At 42.6% G+C, this 20,725-nt stretch overlaps 1 protein-coding gene across 1 annotated transcript in view; it reads right to left on the bottom strand.

Moving 5' to 3' along the window:
- MGMT (O-6-methylguanine-DNA methyltransferase) overlaps positions 1–20,508 on the bottom strand; it is a 150,511-nt gene extending 130,003 nt beyond the window's left edge. The window contains exons 1-2 of the mRNA XM_074159213.1: positions 20,121–20,508; positions 11,153–11,196 (exon numbers count right to left, since the gene is read on the bottom strand). Of these exons, the coding sequence (XP_074015314.1) occupies positions 11,153–11,196; positions 20,121–20,508 (432 nt within the window). The remainder of the gene's footprint in view (positions 1–11,152; positions 11,197–20,120) is intronic.
- Positions 20,509–20,725: the final 217 nt, after the last annotated feature.

The raw sequence follows: 20,725 nt of genomic DNA, 5'->3' as shown, positions 1-20,725 counted from the left end.
TTTTTCATTATAACAAAACACAGGATGCAGTGAGCAACAGAAAACTATAAATAACCCTATGAGTCCCCCCCAAGTCGAACTAAGCTTTATAGATGAAAACCTTGAGCGAGTACAACCAGTATTTTCAGTCTTGTTTATCATATGCATTGGACAGCAATATTTAGAAGGTTTATTTTTATAGAAGAATGAAGCTGTGTGACATACATCCATGTACACATGCGACTGGGTTGGGTCCCAAAGCCACACGTACAACACGCACCATCCTCCACCCAGTCACTAACGGGCCTTTTCCCCATTTACCTACAGATACTGAGATGAGCCAGAGAAGACCAAGGTAACGATATCCTCCTGCTATTTTAAAATAAAGTGAAATTTTATCCAAGATTTAAATTGCAACAGTTTTCAAATGCAAATAAAAGGCCTTTAAACTTGGCCAACTTGAAATTACCAAATGCTGAGCCATCCTTTCCTGCAGACTGGTGGATACTGGGAACCTGCTCCCACCCACATCCTGCCAACACTGGCAAAATTTTTTTCAGCACCACCTTCCCCACAGCGCCCTTGTTGAAGCTGTGAGAACCAGAAATGAATGGCAGCTTAAAGCAAAAAATCTAATAAATCCAAATAAACTGCCTTCTGCCTTTTTTTTCCTCCAGCTTCGGTAAATGAATCATTTGAGGAATTTTGATCAGGGACCGCATGAGCTCCACCGTCACTCTCCCATCGCACTGTAATACCTCCAAATCTGTCCCAAAATATCTCATAATTTCCAAGTTTATTAGGTAGAAAAAAATTAAAATAGGGCTTTTAGAGATGAATCCTGTCCTGCTGTCCTTTGGAATCTTGCTACCGAAATAAAAACGTAGGCGCAGTGTGTGGAAGCCTGCACCTCACTAGACTGTTGTTAGCCAACGGAATTAAGTCCTTTTTGTCATTAATAACAGACGAGTATCAAAAGGTTTTCACACTGGATGATTTATCAGTGGGAATATTAGTTTGATTTATGAGTTAACATCCTGTACAGAGGAGCCTCATTTTCCAGCCGCGCTCCCGTGACTTCGCAACGGCCCGTGCCTCGGTGGCACCGCACTCCTCCTCCGAAGGGCGAAGGTGCCCTAAATGACACATCAACCCCACTGAACAACACGTATATGCCACTCAAATTGCTTTCTTAGGGTTGAGATGCCATGGATGCAAAAGTGAGCAGCAGTGAGTCTTATCTCCTAAACGAGGTGCCATGAACCCAAAAGCCAGCATTAGCTCGATGACTCGCGTATAAGGATCGTCACCTCTTGCGCTTCCCACTGTAATTCAGTTTAACAGCCTGGCTGCAGCCAAGATTTTCAGTCCTAAAACATACCTCCCATTTGATTAAATACAGAATTTAATTAAATTTACATCAATGGTCTTTCACATCACAGTAAATAATTCAAAATTATTTTCTGTGTTCTACTGCTCCTAAACCCACCTCAAAAAATTCCATTGTAGTTTGGTCTGAGACCCTAGAATCCAATTCATATCCATAATGGGGGAATGGAAAAATGAAAAAATGCAGAGAAAGGATCAACAAGGTTCAAAAAAATCCACAGCAAAGTATTTCCATGCTTCGTGTTCTCCCAAGAGGTTTGTATTTTCCAGAAGCCAACTCATGAGACCAAACCTCACAGCATTTCCAACGCTTCAACGCCAAGCCCAAAATCACTGGTACTGAATGGAAGGGGAGGAAAAACACAAAACACCTTTGTGAACATCACTTTCCAACTTTTCCTCTGTCCTCCTGAAAGATCTCACAGTGCACGTACAGTGTTAAACCCCTAAAACCCACAGATTCCCACTGGAAAAATGCATCGGTACTGCCCGTGGATGTGTTTGCACCCACCACAAGTGTTCAGAATACCAGAAACTGTCTTAAAGACAAGTTCTGTCTGAAGGCTGTGGTCAAAGAGACCAAAGACGTCACCTTTTCACGTTTTCCCTTCAGTGTCATTAAGCACATGAATCCTCCCCATCAGGAAGGAGCCAGAGCCCTATTGCTGATGGATCTCCCTCCACAGGTTTTCCTATTTCCTTCCCTCTGCTTTAGCAACACCATAAACCTACTGTGCCATATCAAAATATTAACGATAATCCCCTCTGCCACCACCCGCATCTGATTTAACAGGGTATTTCCATTAGGCTATAGCATGTTGCTGAACTTCAAATGGAAGTCCTCATGATTTTTTTCTTTTTTTTACTGAGAATCAAGGCAAAAATAACATATTCAACTGCTAAACCTAATGTGTCCTCATGCATACTGCAACTTCATTTTTTTTTTTTTTTTTTTAAACCAAGAGTGCCCAAGTGCACTAATCAATGAGACATCACAGTTTCCTCCAAAAAATGGGTCTCTTGATCCTCTCAGATTAACAGACAGGATTAATTGCTGAGCTCCCTGATAACGTAAATACAAGCAAAGGGATGAAACTGCATTACAATTTTCCCCTATTTCACTTGCCATTTCTCAAACCCAGAAAGGGTTGTATTTCTACCATTTCTAGACTAGCCACTGCTGTAAATTTGAAAATTCTCTACTTAATTCTTTCACACCATGAAAGTTATTGTTATTTAAAGAACCCACCCAGATGCCATACGAGGTTTTTCATGCAGTCTTGCTCCAGTGTTGGGCTAGGGTACAACCACATACTGGCATCAAAAACTAAAAATAAGTGTCTATTGTCTGAGAGTATCCTGAAAAGCACTATACTTCCTAGTAGCACAAATCATAGGGATTCTCAGCTGTAAAAGCTGAATTTCTGGACACATTTATCCCGTGTCCAGAAGATCAAAGCAGTTTGAGGGTAGTTTCACTTGGAGAGCACTGATGGCAGCCCAGCCCACTCAAGGTACAAGTACCAACTTGTTCATTTACTTCCATTCTTCATAAATATATCCTAAAAACTCATCACTTTGATATTCTGACATATTTGCACTAGGAAACTAGCACATGAGCTATAATTCTCAAGCACCTGCCCTGTTTCTACGATGCTATATAATATCAGTGACTTGCCAAAAAGCAATACGAGGAATTTGTTGAGTTTGAGAGGATGATCAATAAATGCCAGGGAAGTTGCTTCTTCATCCTAATTACAGGAAAGAAATACCAGTCCTGAACGCTTTAAGTGTCCTTCTTGAGAGTGTCACAGCCTTCTCAAACCTGCTTGTTATTGATTCAAGTCTTGAATTAAAATTCAATGAAAGCTTGAAACACTGGATTTAAATTTGAGGGAAGTACTTCACAGGTACCTGGCCTGGTTTGGCAATTTGCTGCTTCATTTCAGTCATCTTGCTACAGTCATTCTTCCCGATCCAGTAAGTTGATGTCCTTCTCATAACAAAATCCTTACCAAATCACATCAGCGGTATTTGTCAAGGCAAAAGCAATCGGGGATCATCATAAGAATGAAGAAGTTAGAGGTGTCCACCTCCATCATTATCAACTCCATGGCAGCAAGGTCAGCAGAACAGACCAGAGTTGACTGTTTAGGAACATCCCATCTATCCCGAAGTGTCAAGGTCAGTGTATCACTTCTAATACAGCAACTAGGGCAATTAACAGTTGCCATCACAGTCACACCCTTAACAGGGGTTTTGGAAACAAGGGCTGAGCATGACCCCCCCATCCCACACAGCCTACTGGAATTATAGTTCTCTCACCATCTCCTTAATAGTTTAAAACTTCCTGTATTTGTTTTACTGTTTTCTGCATGTTTATTTAAAAGGAAACAATCCATTGTACGTTAAGAATATGGGAAGATATTAATAGCAAAGGTAATGCATTTGTGCACATACACTTCAGCGCGGAGGGTCATTTTCCAACCTTCTGCATAGTCTTACATGAAAAAGCCATTTCTTATACTCACTGTTTTAAACCAGAGAAAAAATTAAGGACTGGGAAAAACACAGGAGGCATGCAATCAAAACACAAGCCTGAAAGCCTACTCCTATCATTATCTTGATTAATCATCAAGATTTTCATTTTCACCTTCCAAAAGAACAGTGGCTGCTACTGTTTCAAGAGAAAAAAGAATTTATGTACTACAAATAATCTCAGTGTGGAGAAGAAAGAAGGGAAGAGGCAGACAGAAGTTTCATACCCAGAAATTTTAACATACTGGAATAAAGTTATACAGAATAAGAAACATTTATTTTTTAGTCTTTTTGCTGATTATGAAATGTTTTATTTCTTTCAAAGCTAAAATATGAACTTTTCTAAAAGCTATTTCCTTCTCCTGAAAAAAAAAGAGACCAAGGATTTCCAACTAGACACAATGGAGTGAACTCTAAAGCTACAAGGGATCCAAACAGGTCCCAACAGGTTTGGCATCTTCACCTGGGCCACTGGAGCCACGAGAAAGTTCTCCTGGAGCCCAGGGCAGAGCTTCTCCTGGTCTAACACAAGGAGAGAGGGCTCCTGCTGCCCTCTGACACCCGTGCTCGCAGGGCAGTCCTCATTGCTGAATGGAAAAAGAATTTCTGAACAAGAGAACACACATTTCCTGTATCATTACACTTGAACGTCACCCATTGCATCCTTCAAACATATGGAAACCTGTTAGTCTGAGGAAAGCCAAGCGCCCCCCCCAAGTTTTTAAATTAAATTTTGAGGAATAAAAAAGGTGTTGCATTTGTTGCTTAAATTCAAGAAAGTCTTGAAACAGAACCACCATCATGAGAGCTCATCAGATTTAATTCTGTCAATATAATCTGCTAACAGGCAAAATAACATTTAAAATTACCTCTGACGTTTTAAAATACAAGTCCTTTATATACTGCATCAAGTTCTTGTGAACCAGTGTTCATCACCGCCCAGCTGGACATAAGCCACTTCTTCCCCCTACACATCCCACAATAACTGTCTATATACTGTGTGTATTTCTTTTTTCCTACAGCATCCAAAGCAAACTTTCTGCTTGCCAGGATAAAGCACCACAGCCCAGGGCCATGGATTTTTGTCCATGCTGCAACAGTAATAAACACCTCCACAGCTGAAGACCAGGACTGTAAGTCCAGGTGAGGCTTTTAAACAAAAGCTGCACTGAAATACACTGCATTAACCGGGCACATCTTCCCTCGTGCCACGTGAAATGCTGCCAAACTGGCCCTTTCCTGGGGTAAAGCCCACCCAAACCTTCCAGGAGCCTTCTGCCAGAAGCCTGTTCTGCACCTCACTGGGAAACCACCCCAGCTTGGAGAGCAGTAGCAGCTCCCAGTCTGGAATTCTGCCATCCACAGAGCTCAGAAAAAATGAGGGAATCCCAAGAACACACCAAACTCAACCCTACGAAAGCCTTCCCGTAGTGCTCTTACCAGACCAGCATCCCCATGGCTTGGGAGGAAGAGTCTTTCTAAGCCCTTCTCCCTGCAGAAACACCACAGCACGAGAGGGCTACCAGCAGGCTCCCCAGGGACCCCACCACGCTGCTCTTCAGCAACCACAACTACTGATCATAGAATGGTTTGAGTTGGAAGGGACCTTATAAACCACCTCATTCCCACCCCCTGCCCTGGGCAGGGACACCTCCCACCAGACCAGGTTGCTCCAAGCCCCCTCCAACCTGGCCTTGAACCCCTCCAGGGATGGGGCAGCCACAGCTTCTCGGGGCAACCTGGGCCAGGGTCTCACCACCCTCACACCAAAGAATTCCTTCCCCACATCTCATCTCAGTCTCCCCTCTTTCAGTGTCAAACCCTTCCCCCTTGTCGAATGGCTCCCCTCCCTGATCCAGAGTCCCTCCCCAGCTTTCCTGGAGCCCCTTTAGGGACTAGAAGGGGCCCTAAGGTCTCCCCGGAGCCTTCTCCTCCCCAACTCTCTCAGCCTGTCTTCACAGCAGAGGGGCTCCAGCCCTCCCAGCATCTCCGTGAACTCCTAGATTCCTGTGCAAAATCACTGTATTGCCACCCTCTGGCTGGCACACCGTACTCGCGCCATTAGCATGCCATTTCTTAGTTTAAGACAATTAAAGCATTCAGTTCTCATTATGAAACACAGCAGCCTGGATCTTCTCCAGTACTCCACTAATACTGCCAATGCTTCTCCAAGTAAATCTAACCCTGGTTAAGCCAAACCTGTAACTTCAGAGGGTGTGAAAACAAAACCTACTCTCATTTCCCTTCCAAACCCACCCCAGCCAAGAAGTGTCAGACAGACTGTAAGCAAATCCAGGGTTACATTGGGGTGATACGATAATTTCTTCACCTTCCAAAGAACAAATCCCATAAATATTGTGAAGGTACAGAACTAAATCATATATTTTGAACCAGTAGAAATATACGCTGGTGCAGCAGCCATTACAAATCTGTGCCCACCCTCACTTACCAAAACGTCCATGTCACAGAAGCCCCCGACAAACCAGGGCGATACCTGCTCATGTAGGGAGAGCGACATTTGCTTTCCACGGCATTTTAAAAGTATTCGACAAGAGCAAACACATAATTCTTTATTAAACAATCAAAGACAACAAAAAGCAAGTTTCTGTTGTCCCATCGTATTATACTACTAATCCTCTTTGGATGGCAATCAAAAGCCCCCGAAATGCCAAGATATAAGAGAGTATTTCCAGGCAGTGGTAGCCTCTGGCTCTTTGGCTTCCTCTTCAGTCTGTCGCTTTGGCAGACAGGAGAAATCCCAGTCAAATGGCAAATTCCCAGTGTACTTACCAGGGAGACCTCAGCCTTCTTTATTTCACTTAAAGGATGATATTTTAATTGTAATAAACTATTGTTGTTCTCCTTCAGAAGAGGCAGGTAGGTTATCACTACTGCAGTCAAGAAGCGCATTTTCCTACTTCATCTATTGCCCACACACCAAGCTTTGATTTGAGACATCAGTAAAAGCAGATACTTCAACACAAGACCTCAGTAGACTGTTAAAACAGGAATTCAGATACACTATTTCCTCCAATACCTCTCCAAAACCAAGCAAACACATTTTGTACCTTCCCTCAGCTCTTACTTATATAAAGGGTTGTCAAGCATTGGAAGAGGCTGTCCAGAGAAGTGGTGGAGTCAGCATCCCTGGAGGTATCTACATCACATGTAGATGTGATGCTGAGGGACATGGTTTGGTGATGAACTTGGCAGTGCTGGGTTAATAGTTGGACTCGCTCTTAAAGATCTTTTCCAACCTAAACTATGATTCTATAAGAAAATTCAATGCTATGCAAGCGCAGCAGCCACTGCTGCAGCCACATATACTGTAAAATATTTAGGTCATCATTTTATATCATTAACATGAAGTTAAGATGAGCATTTTTAGTAAAGTCAAATGTTTACATGCAGCACACAAGTAAAATGCCATTAAGAGAGTGTGGCATTAATAAGCTATACAAATCAGTGGTTGTGGAGGGTCAGCATCAACGTTGCAGGACTGGGTCCTCTTGTCCCTGGGATGCAGCTCGGTGCCCAGGACAAAAAGGAAGTGAAAGAATCTGACAAGTTTAGAGACACCCACTTGCTTTAGGATATCTTGTTTGGAACGGTGGGCCGCCTGGGGATAAAGTAATTAATTAGAGCAGAATTGGACAAGAAATGAAGTGCCAAGAACAGGAAAAAGATGACAGGACAGACCTAGATATTTCTATAATAATCAAATTATACCCCCAACAGCAAAGACAGAAATCATAATTGTGTACATTCCTTGCTGTTAGGAAGGAAATCTGTAAATCCCACCAGTGCTCGTTTCTGGAAGCCACACTGCTTGATGTATCTACCAGAGGATGGGATGCCATCACCTTAGTGATGACCCACAAACAGATAAGGAACCCCTTATTTTTAGGCTGGAAATTGTGTGCCAGAAGATGCAGTTCAAAGCACTGTGCAATGCACTACAATCTCGTACTTGTTCAGCTGTTTGCTGTTTTAACACATAATTACACATAATAAAACACTAACTCATCATTAAGGCATTTGTCAGCAAGCAATTAAAGACAAATACCACGCTCAAGAACCAAAGATGAAGAATGTGATCTCTAAGAATTAAAAGGTCCCCAAAATGAGTATCTAGTCATTACTGGTTTGAATTCTAACAAGTCTCACACAAAGGAAAACAAGTCATCACTTCTAAAAATCAGTTCAAGATATTAGTCAACATTTTAAGACCTACTCCTTAGTTACCATTGAAGCGCTTGTTACCATTGAATTGCTTGCTGTGAAAGCGTGTATGTACTTAATAACGAGAAGGTTATACTTTGAGGCACTGAGAAATACAAAATTTAACTGCCAAACCCACCACCTGATGTCTATACATACATACAGCAAGGCTGACCTGCTCTACTGTTACAGGGTTCAGCTGTGTATGCAAATACACAGCAACTCCTCCAATACAAGGAAAAGAGATGAAAGTTTAATCAAATGAGACTCGTATCAGGTTCAGAGGAACCAAAAATGGGCTAAGAATGAAAAAAATATCTAGCAGAAGAATGACTTTAATATGAGGTCACATTTCAAATTTTTATCACCTAAACCCACCAAATTCTTGATCTGCTCCTTCCTGCATTCTCTGCAGAGCTGAAGTCAGGACCAGCTAAATAAAAGATAATGCAACTAGGCATAACACAATAAAAGATATTACCTTCACAATGCATTATTGCTGCCAATTATAAGAATCACTTCAACTTAATTTCAAAGGCACAATCACCCTCAACTGTAACAGTCTCTTTTTTAAATTTCAAACAGTATTACATTAAGGCAATAACTCACCTTCCAGCTATAATATCAGCCTCCCTTATTGCAAAAATACATTTCATAAATACTTCTCATCGACAAGTCAAGCTAATTCAGGTTAATTTTATTGTATTTTGGTGCTATCTCACATTTGTGTGCAATTACCTTTATCATTTTATTGCTGTGCCAGAAAGTAATCAGAACAATTATTTGAAAAAGGAGGTGTATAAATTCTAAATCACACTTGCTGGCATTTTTGATAAAATAGCAGCTTTATCTCAGAAAGTGGCAGGGACATCGGATAAATCATGCATCAGTCAAGTGTAGCTGACCCCCAAGTGCATTGCACAATATCAGGAGTGCTTCAAAAGAAACTTTCCTATATAATCCATCATTCTTTATAATACCAAAATAGCTCTACCTGAAGAGCAGGAGCTAGAGAATAATAACAAAATAAATCTAAGCAATATGAACAAACCCATTAATAGTGCTCCTTTTTAAGCTGAAGGAGAGTCAGGAAGCTGAATTGTCTTTGAGGAAAGAATGTCATTGAAATGTTTAAAATGAGTAGAGCAGCTTTAAACAAATGAAGCGGCAAACTGTGTATTAAGAATTCACTAAAAATACAGATACATCTACAGGAAAATAAATACACACAAAAGACAGGTGTCAAAAAGACTTGTAGAAAAATACAAGATTATATCTGAATTTTCCTTTTGCTACCATGGTTTGGTTCAGGACAAGCACTTCACTGTATTAACAGAGAGCAAAGCAGTAGAGTTAGTACAAATGTCTGTTTACTAAGTTTAAATTTAGTAAGTAAGAGAAATCCAGAAAGGAATGGAATTACCTTTAGAATTAAATTTCTCATGAAATATAAAGATTGCCACGTTGTCCTAAGAACAGCAGAGACACCAAAGCCCCCTCACCACAGCCCTGTTCCTTACGTACGTACCCTCAGCTTCTTCCACACAAACCCAACACACATCCCGCAGAATCAGGGATCAAGCTGCAGACAAACAACAACAATTGTGGAAAAAAGTGCCCATGTCTGGCTGCTTTCAGCACCCATTTTTCAGCAACCTGCTTAAAACCAGCAGGTTACGGCAGTGATAACTGATTTCTGCAAAAACCCATATGCTGGGCGTGTAGTGTGTGTCACACCAATGGGTCGTTGTGCTCAAACTAAACTAATCACACACTATAAATATCATTATTCTAAAACACAAGCCCCATTACACATGTATTTAATATTCATGTATTTAGGGGGGAAGAGGAGGAGATGGAGGAGCCTGGGCCCTGCTCCCCACAGCAGGTGGGGTTGCAACAGGTTCGCGTCTTTTACCTTAAAATTTCCACCTTTCCACATATCAAACAGGGAAAACTCCCCCAACAGCTAATGCTGCACCTTTCGAGAGTGGGAGAAATGAAAAGGTTAGGTAATAAATTATTAGTTTCATGTCGTTTGCCAGCTATATCACACCTGGTTCTGAATGAGAGGGAACCGGTGATTCTCCCTCCCATGCCCAGTTGTGCCGAAGACAATCAAACATTTCTCTGCTGATATTCCAGGCACCTGCTAAAAGATGTTTGCAACTGGAAGACACATAAATATAACTAAACAGATTATTTTTTGTAACAAAAAAAAGTCAAGCAAGAATTTATTTTTCTGAATGTCTCCCTCTACCATTCAATTTAAAAAAGATAAATTTATTTTGTGGAAGAGAGAAAGCAAATATTCTACAGAGGCGTAGACACCGAATATGCCAAAATATGACTTTTCTAAGCCACATTACATTAAGCAAATTAAAACCACAAGAGATGCCACTATTAAGACATTTTTAACAGTGATAGAAGTTGCCAGCAGGAATAGTTAGAGATGCAAGTTTATTGTACTGGAAATATTTTCCTAGAGGAGCATTATTAATATTACAAAAGCAGTTATCCCACAGAAAAAAATGCATTTGTCCCTTCAAAGTTCATTTTAATTATTTGAAGAATACGGTTATTGATTAAAAATGCATTGGTGCCTTTCTTTTAGTACGGTAAATTGGCTGAATTTCTTGATAAATAGTTTTTTTTTCTTATTTTACTATAAATACACGTATTTCATTGAAGCACGAAGCCTCAAAATTAAGTCTGTTTGGTTTTCGGTAAGGGAGGCATTTATTAGCCAATGGAAGCAGCTAACTCGTAACTGGAAATACAGCCTTGTCCTGTTAGTTTATGCTCTGTGGAAGATGGATACGTGATGGGGAAAGGTCCACTGATGCCTATTCCCAACCATGACAGAGCTGCAGAGATTTACAATCCAGCATCAATCTTGTCAACTGGGTTCTTAATACTGACTGCTGGACACTAGGGAGAAAACAAACTATGTTACGTGAACTCTTTTGTAATGCTGGACTTTCAACGTACACCTGAAGGCAAGGGTGTTTCACCAGAAACTTACTTTTGGAACAAGCCTTGATGCCATGGTGGCTGAAAAGTCTCCACCTGTAAGGAAAAAAAAGTACCTCATTTAGATCGAGATTTAATTTGAATTCCACGGGAAAAATTGTATGTCTGTAGCATCATTTCTCTTTTAACCAACTCTGTATCAGTTTTTTAAATGGGTTCTAAGTTTCAGTATATATAATTTCAAAAGCGAGTTTGATTTTTTTAATTATTTTTTTTTATAAGCAACCAGGTCATCTGCTGCTTGTTACGAGTCAAACAAAAGATCAACAGACAGCACATTGAAGAATTCCTCCATAACAAGCACTACACAACTCAAGTATTTTGACTAAGAATGCCCTAGAAGATATAGTATTAATTTAAGAAATATTTGTACAGGCAGTAATGAACTTCTGAGTTAATTAGTAAAATAAATAGCATTTTGCACCTAAGAAATGTTAACTTCAATTATTGTAATTCTAGTCTTAAACAGCATCATTATTTATATATCATTAACAAAAAATACAACAGGTTCCTCTTTGCTGTCCCCGTTGAAATAAAGGACAATTGCTATTTCCTTGGCATTTACTTAGTTCCCCCCCCCGCCCATTTTCCTTTTCAGTGCTATGTACCTGAGATCACTACATCTTTGCAATGATGCATTATATTTTTGAAAACTGGGGAGACTATTGGCCAAAGCTCGACCCCCGAGTCCCGACTCAGAGCCAACCTCAATGGGAACATCCCCCTGAAGTCGAGGAACTCGCTGCTCCACGGGAGAGGATAACTCTCTGCTTAAGAAATTATAAACCTCTTAAAAGAAATTGTATGAAGATCTGAGGCTTCCCAAGTCCCCTCAAACACATCAAGCCTTGGAGTCCAAAGCAGTGGCAGAACTTCCAGCCACTTCCAAACGACTTATGAGAAAACAGTAATATTTAATCTTAATATTACATCTTAATGATTTTAAAACTTTAAGATTCAGATCCTGAATACTTAGTATTTTAAATACACTAACAATCTACTAAACAAGGCAGGCACTGTAAAATCACTCGTTCCATTTTCAGATGTGAATAAGTCAGGCAGATGAGCAATCTAATAATATTACTTAAAATATCTGTGTCAGAGCTAAAAATAAAATAGCAATTTATTTCTGTTGTCAGTTCAGAGCTTTGACTTTCAAGGTGCGCAGCAACACTCAGCTTTTTCAGATTTTTCTGAAGGGTAAAGCGACAATATTCGCCTCAAGAAGCAGATTTATCCAGAAGCTCATTTCAAACCTGGCCCAAAGGCCAGAGAGAAAAGCAGTGGGTAAGTGCCCTGAATTAAGCCAACGTCACACAGAGACACCTAGGAGTCTGTCTGTCCCCTTTGCTATGCCTCCCCAGGAGGCCAAGGAGCAGAGGAGGTGCCCAGATGGCTGGGGACAACGTGGGAAGATGGTCGGGGATGGCCGTGAAGGAGCTCAGAGCCCAGCAGACATCTCTGGGACAAAACCGGCCAGGAAACATCCCTATTCCAAATAAAATTTTTGGTTTATATTTACTCACACCACAGTCTCTCTCCCTGTTCGTGAAAAACTGTGCCAAATGCCAAAATCAAGTTAAATTTCAAGCTGTTGTTTTAAATAGCATCTAATTTGTGGTGACAACAGCAGTGTAATTGCTAGCCATGATCCACCCGGTGCATCCATGTTGATCTAAAAATCTCTGCAGCACCCTCACAAGGATGCTCACGTAATTTACATGCAATCCACACAGAGCTCAGCAGGAAATCCAGATCCACCACCAAAAACGTCTTCAACAGTTTTAGGCAATTCCCCTTGACATTTCCTCAATGCAACAGTTCTCAAAAAGCACGAGTGAAGCACACCCATTAACATGCAACTCATGTCATTGGTGAAAACAAACTAGTTCTATTGCTAAGGCTGATTTTGAAGGTAAGAACCCAAAACGTCCTCTGAATGGCAGAGGAAATGCCACTAAGAAAATTCAATCCTGATACCTCATTCTGGATCACGTTCCAGAAACCAAGACACCACAATCACTGGACCCATCTCAAAAGACTGAAACCTCATTGCCAGCAACCCCTTCACCCAAAAGGACAACTCCCTCCTGCATTTTCAGAGCAGGAAAATCTGAAGGAATCAATTAAGAAGCAGAAGTGAGGAAAAAAAATATAAAAAAAATTTAAAAAAGAGTAATTTGTCCTCATCTTCACTAGCTCAGAGTTGCCTGACTCAGACCAATAAAGTCCATCTCCCATTGAGCTCCTGCCTCAGACCTGAGCTATGGGATCACAGCTCCTGCCTCAGCTCCTCTTGGCCTTTCAATCAAGATGTGCCCAAGTTCTCCAGAACTTCTGTCCGTACACAAGAGCTGTGCTGAGGCTGAAGCCATACTGACCAGCAGCCAGGCAGTGGGATGCTCCTGAGATACCTGGAAGATCCAGAAATGCCCTCAAGTGCTGACCAGGAGCTCCAGCACAGGAGAAGAGAGACGGTGCAGGAACCTAATACATCACAGACCCACCTTGTGAGCATTCCACACCTTTGAATACATCAATAGACCAGAAATCTAATGAAAAGTCAGAGTTTACATCAAAAATCAGATCCTTAAAAGCTGTGAAAAAGCTCAGCCATATTTTGTTGATGGTCTAGAACAGAAGTCCTTGGGTTTTAAGATCCTTTCCTGTTTACTTTCACAGCACTGCAGCCCAAAAAGCACATGATGGCAGCTTTACGGTAAGAGCTCTTAGATTCATAAAAGTACTTTTCTCAGTTCATCAACTTTTAAAAACTAAAGGAAGATTCTCCTTGAAAGACAAGTCCTCAGGATCCGCAGAACGCAATACTCTCTGGTTTCAGTGCTGAAATTTAAAAACAGCCATTATATCAAGTCAGTATATGAATAAAATTCCATATGAAAACATTTAAAGTACATTAGATTTTTGGTCAAGATGAAAGACTGAAAAAAACTCAAGCAATCTATTCTAATTGGGTTCCCATGGTAACTGTACAATTGGGTTTTTCAGTATAACATCCCAAAGGCCCAATGCACACTTGTAAAATATACTTCAAACAGCCTGAATTGTTTTTACATTACAGCACTCCCAGGAAGATCAATTACTATACATCCCCACCCTAACTATTAGTGGCAGGAGATGTTAACACTATTGGCCGTATTAACATAAGTCATGTAAAAACCACCACGTATCGCCATCGTTATATAAAACTAATTACACACTTCAGATTCATCAAACACGTTCCGAGTAATAACCCAATACTAGTCTTGTCACAAGATCATGTTTACTGAATGTTAGAAATCAACCCCAAATATATGCCAAACCAGTTTGCTTCTCCTATTGATTTCAAGGATAAACAGAATCAATCATTAATAATTACATTATAAGACGACCCACAGGGTTAATCATATTCTTAGAAACTCTGACTATGGAATCAAATAGAGCTGCACAAAAAGACAACTGAAAAGCGTTCAAATCCAGGCTGTATATATTACCAATAACATAAAATAAGGTGTACTAACTCATGGCATTGGTGAAAACAAAACAGAACTATTGTTGTATTTAAAAAACACACAAGCATTTATTACAAGTTTACTTCAGATTATGGACTTTGCCTTGTCGGGCCTCAATTTTACCTTCTGAAAGCACAACGCTGCCTCAGCCTCAAGCTAAACGGAGCTGATGACCCAGGCCCAGTAAGGAGGACCAAACCTTTAGTCGGTTCAAAACCAACTAAATCAGTTAAACTTCTAGGGGGGGAAAAATAAAATAAAGAAAAACTGTGGCCAATTTGAATAAAATCAATCCCACTTCTCAACCAACCAACCCAAAACCCTGGTATTCCATGGGCTGAAGTCAGCGAAGGACCAGAGGTGTTTCTGGTGTCCACAGGAGACCATGGAAGGGATTTCCCTTTTCTCCCCACCCTTCCCACGACGTTACATCCCAGCAGATGGGACTTCAGTGGAGCAAGACGAAGGGAAAATGAAGGTGAGTTGTTTCTCCAGGACCCTGCTGCCAACCTAAAAACGTACCGTCAACAGAGGCAGGCCAAAGCAAGTCTGCACATTTCATGTGTCTTTTTAGATGCTGTACGCTCCATCTTGTGATTTTTATATATGAAACAGAAAAATTAATCTTTTAAGAGAGCCTTAAGGATACTTTAGGTGTTTATTAAAAAGTTTAACTAATTAACAGACCTTCTGCATACTTGAATGTACAAACAACCAAAGATAATGTTATTGTTTGCATTGTACCAACTGATGTAAAGCAGTCAGATAATTTAAATATTAGTGAATGATGCTAAGGCAGCAACATTTACAAGACAGCACTAACACTTGGTAACGCAGAGCTACCTGGAAGGAGTTAAAACTGCTTTTGGAGCATGTAGATGGCACGATTCAGAAAATAAAGCAAATCTGACTTCAGTGGGCTGCGTTGCTAATATATACTGCTTTACTACAATACCAATTCCATTAATCTGATCACAGCACACCAAAAAGTGCCATTTAAATAATAATTAACACCTGAAAATGCATCCACCAGGTAAGACCAAAAGCCCATCTCTTCAGTATCCCATCTTCAATAGCACGTAGCTACTGAGCACCAGAAAAACGACACCAGGCCTTTAGTGGTTTTTACTAGTATTCTTTGTATCAATGAACTCCCCTCTTCCTCCTTGAGATTAAAGGTGACTTGTTCAGATATAAGCGTTTTAAATCACCTTCAGAACCTCCACTGCGTTGGGGAGAATTTCAGCCGCATGTCCAAGTTTTACAAGTGTCTTGAAGATACCTGAAATGATTTATACCATTTAATTTGGGACAATATAAATCAAAATAGATAGCATAGTCCTGACAGAGAGCAGGACAGGATGCTTTTGCTCTGCTGATATAAAACAGTAAATAAGGAAACAACTTGAAAAAGGATTAGCAAAAAGCATCAAAACAGTGACATATTTCCAAAGAAAAATCTTCACAATTACTCAGTTTCCATGAAACTCCAAAGCCACATAAAGCTTTATTGACATTCAAATACATTTGTCTTTGTAAACAGCAGTGTGGACCATGCAAGTAGATAATCGGTTTTAAAACTGCATTTTGTATTTCTGGAAAATACTCCAATACAGGTTTGGTCTGGTTTTACAGTTTGGTTATTCCTCCAGCTGTACGTTGAACTTATTGCTGGCCCGAAGTCACCAGTGCTGGGTGATAACATCAGCCTTACAGGAGATAAAATTTAACACAGGATTTTTTTTCTTGCATCAGGAAGGTTTTGCTCATTATCCCTTCACATCAATTAGCACAACCGAAGCCCTTGCCAGCAGAGATTTGTAGAACAGCAACCTTCACCGCTATCAATGGGGTAAGAAACTCAAGAATTAGAAGTCTGCAGAAAGGACACAACCCAGGCCTTTTGATTTTTAATTACGGCATTAATGAAGAATTTAAATTTTGCAAAACCAGCCAAGAGACACGCTGAAACCTGTCACTACCTAAAACATTTCAAGCCTTCTGAAATTAAAACTTTGTCCTACATTTTCCCATTAGTTCCATTCTCTTCACCAGTCCAGATATCTTATGAACACTGGGTAAACTAGAGAATTGCACAATCCGTCAATAAAGTAAGCGTATTTTGAACTACTGTCCATATGACTCAATTTGTCAGTAAAAACTGCCACCAGCGCTGCGCTTGCAGAAAAATGTCCATAAATGCATTATTGCGACTGGCAGATCGATGTCCATAATAAAAACAAATAGATTTAACAAGCGCTCGCTTTTACGAGCTATGCCATTGGTGGGATGTGCATTCAGCTTCTCCCGACAACTTCTGGGAAGGGGCGATACGGACCCGGCTCGGCACTTGCCAACTTCACTCGCGTTACAAACAGGAAATTATTCCAACGCAGGAAATCTTTAAAAGCGTCAGACTGAATACTAACGCCTTCAGGATGTATTTAGAAGTTTCACACGTTGAGAATTTAACATATTGTTCTGTGAAATATAAAATGAGAGATGTTAACAACTACCACAAGCAGTGAGGCTTTTTTTTTTTTTGCCTCACTGTCTTTGCAGAAAATAAGTTTAATTTAGGTCAGCCACATCCCAGGTGGAATAGCTCAGTAGTCTTGGGGCTGATGTTAAACACCTCAATAAATCAGGACCTACAATTTGTTCACACAAAGCTCGTACAGCACCAACACCAGAATGACCATCACTGCTGAAACCACCTATTGGTCACCACGAGTTGGGATGTCAGCCTTGGTATCAGAGGTGGAGTCAGGGCTCACGGAGGAATTATGGTTTAGAGCAGGAGTGGGTACAGCAGCCAGCACACCGAGGTTTAATTCATAACCATCGGTTGTTCTTACTCCTCCAAAACCCTAATTGCATGTGAAAAGAACACGAAAAGAACAGCCAACCATGTCTTGGACATGTTCTCCTTTGGCTTTCTGCAGCACTGTTTCTTCTAACAGTTTCCCATCACCAAAGTCAGTTTAAACAGAATTTCTCTAGTGCAGCCTTTCCATCTTATCCACTCTTCCCATAACAAACTTAATACTTTTTCTGCACAAGTCCTAAATTAGCCATTCAAGGAAACCCCGATAACCTTCCCAAAGGGCATGAGCTTCTCCTTCAGGCTACTATCCCTTTAGTGATGCCATTAACTGATTCTCTACATACGTTAAGCATTAAACAGTGGTGACAAGTTAATTACAGAGTTATCAAGAGATAAAGTAGTCACGGTAACACAAGTTGCAATATAACTACAACAGTTTCCTATAGAGCTTCTGTTCAGTTGCTGGTGTAATTGGTGTAATTAACTTGTCATGGATCAGAATGCAGATAGGAATTGCTAAAGCCACCTTGCAAGCTCACATGGCTACATCTTCCTTCCCCCCCCCCCCCCCCCGAAGCTTGAGGCATTTGGTAGAATTGTCCAGATTTGGCACATTTCTGTCTGAAAACAAAGCAAACAAAACTTTTTACTTGGAAAAATTACGTCACAGACTGACACTCACAACAAAACAAATAAGCAACTTGGCAAATTTCACATAACTGCATGTTTTTAGACAGAAGTATCCTGCATTACATGGGTGGATTTCTTGCCCCAGAGAGAGAAAGTTTCACAACCATCCTAGCAGTCAAACACGCATTAAAGGACTTAAACGATGAATCAAGCCGGGGAGGGGGAACCTGTTCAAGAGGGCAAAAAGCCACAACCCAAAATTAAGACCTGAAGAAAGAACTTGGGTTTAAAGCAAGATATTCTGTGGTATCTATGATTCTTAGTTCTGAGGCAGCAAGCGCACTAGCCTAAAAACCAGAGCCAGGTTTTCCCATCTTCACTAACCCTTCAGGTCTTGACACAAGAGGCAGACGTAAAGGCACATCAGCTCCACTCGCTTCTTCCTGTAGAGACCATACAGAAACCTTTGCAAAAAACGGGTGCCCGTGCATGAGGGGCAGAACAGAGCAGTTGGAGGAGACTTTGGGCTCACCAGACCTTCTGTGGCCTCCACAGGGCAGGGAGGCATCATCATGCACCAGGAGATTCCCCCATCATGGCTCCACTTAAGCCGCATTTCAATGCGAGCAAGGGGAGACCAAAGGCCACAGAGACAGGTCAGGGAGGGAGAGCTCCTATAGCACCAGTTTTGGTCCCCTGTGCATCAGGGAGACAGGCAGGGCTTGGAGGCCAAAACCTCCATCAGGTTCACAAGGGAACCCTGTCATCCAAACAGACCCCCCCCCAAGATCACCCCTCATCTTCTGTGCAGGGAGAGCACAAGCCTGGACTCAAGAGTTATGCTGTGACAGCCATTTCTACACTCGGTGTTATGCCCCAGCTTACAATGGAAGGCTTTCCCCTGTGAAACACTGTAGAGACTGCAGTGTTACCATTTAATAAGAGCTCCATTTCACAAAAATAAGATACAACTCAGTAACAGGTTTATTTGGGAGGCAGGGGCAAAAAAAATAAACCATTCTTTACATCCACTGGTTTTTAAAAGCTGTGTGCAGTAACAATATTACACTTATTTTACAAACAGTTGGAGAGCTTAGCTTTTACATCAACAGCGAGAGGACCTTTTTATGTTAATATCAATTTGACATGCATAATTTTAGTGCAGTTTCTTACCAACCCAATGCAACCACAGGCTGCTGGCAGAGGACAGGGTGCTCCCACCCATTCACCCCTTGCACCGCTCCATGGGCAGCCCGATGGAAACCAAAGCACTTTTAGGAGTGCCTGGGCTCTGAGAGTGGCCACCGAACCCCTTCCCCTGGGCAAGGGAAGGGCTCAGCAGAGCTGGCTGGGGCAGGAGCAGTGCCTATGGCAGCTTACTAACAGCTTGGGTTAAGCTTTACAACTAGCATTGCCCTGCAGGAACGGTTGCCAACACATGGGCCTAATGCCTGCTCTGGCAGCAAAGGCCCTGGCACCAGAATAGCAGTATTTCCTCTCCTAAGGCCTGTGGCTATCAGTGAATACGGATACTGGGCAGCAAAGACGCCACCATCACTTAGTTCACTGTAAGAATAACCACAGAAAGGTTTGGGTTGGAAGGGGCCTTTAAGACCACCCAGTGCCACCCCCTGCCCTGGGCAGGGACACCTCCCACCAGACCAGGTTGCTCCAAGCCCCCTCCAACCTGGCCTTGAACCCCTCCAGGGATGGGGCAGCCACAGCTTCTCTGGGCAACCTGGGCCAGGCTCTCACCACCCTCACAGCAAAGAATTCCTTCCCCACATCTCATCTCAGTCTCCCCTCTTTCAGGTTAAAACCCTTCCCCCTCCTCCTGTGTCTCCCCTCCCTGATCGAGTCCCTCCCCAGCTTTCCTGGAGCCCCTTTAGGGACTGGAAGGGGCTCGAAGGTCTCCCCGGAGCTTCTCCTCTCCAGGCTGAAGTATTAAAACCCCAGGGCAGAGACAAGTGTGAAGGGCTGTGACCGCTCACCGCTGCCCCAGGAGACGCAGGAGGCCCGGCCACGGCCCTGGCACCAGCGGCTGCCGCCGGCCCAGCCCGCCACGCGGCCCGCAGCCATCTTGCCCCCCCCCCCCCGCCCCCGCCATGAAGCGGCCGCGCTGCCCGGGTCAGGCCGGCGGAGGCCGCCCCGAGCCCGCCCCGCCGGGCCCCGGAGCCCACCGGGCTCCCCGGTCCGTCCGCGCACCTGCCCGCCAGGAGAAGGAGGGAGAGCGGCGGGGGAGAAGCCGCCGCCGCCGCGTTCCCCGGCGCCCACAGCGAACCTGGCGCCACCGAGAGGGGGCCGGGCCTGTGGCGCCGCCGGGGCGGAGCCGCCCGCCCGCCCCCGTAGCCCGGAAAACGGCGCCGGCCGCAGCTCCATCCCCGGGCGGCGGTGCAGGCCTATCGGGCCCGAGCGTTGCCTTGGGCCTCTTACCTGGCTCTGCTCCGGGCCGGGGCCCAAGGGGTTTTCTTTTCCTTTCGCCCTGCTTATATGGCCGGGGAGAGGAGGTGCGTGTCGCCCCGGGTGATGCGGCCCACCTGAAAGCCAGGGCGGCAGCGGCAGGTCATGCAGGTGGTCAGAAACGGGGATTTCTGGC

The sequence above is a fragment of the Numenius arquata genome, chromosome 15 (genome assembly GCF_964106895.1).
Source record: "Numenius arquata chromosome 15, bNumArq3.hap1.1, whole genome shotgun sequence".
NCBI classification, from domain to species: domain Eukaryota; kingdom Metazoa; phylum Chordata; class Aves; order Charadriiformes; family Scolopacidae; genus Numenius; species Numenius arquata.
The sequence above is the reverse complement of the archived record's forward strand: the minus strand, read 5'-3'. Positions and strand labels throughout refer to the sequence as shown.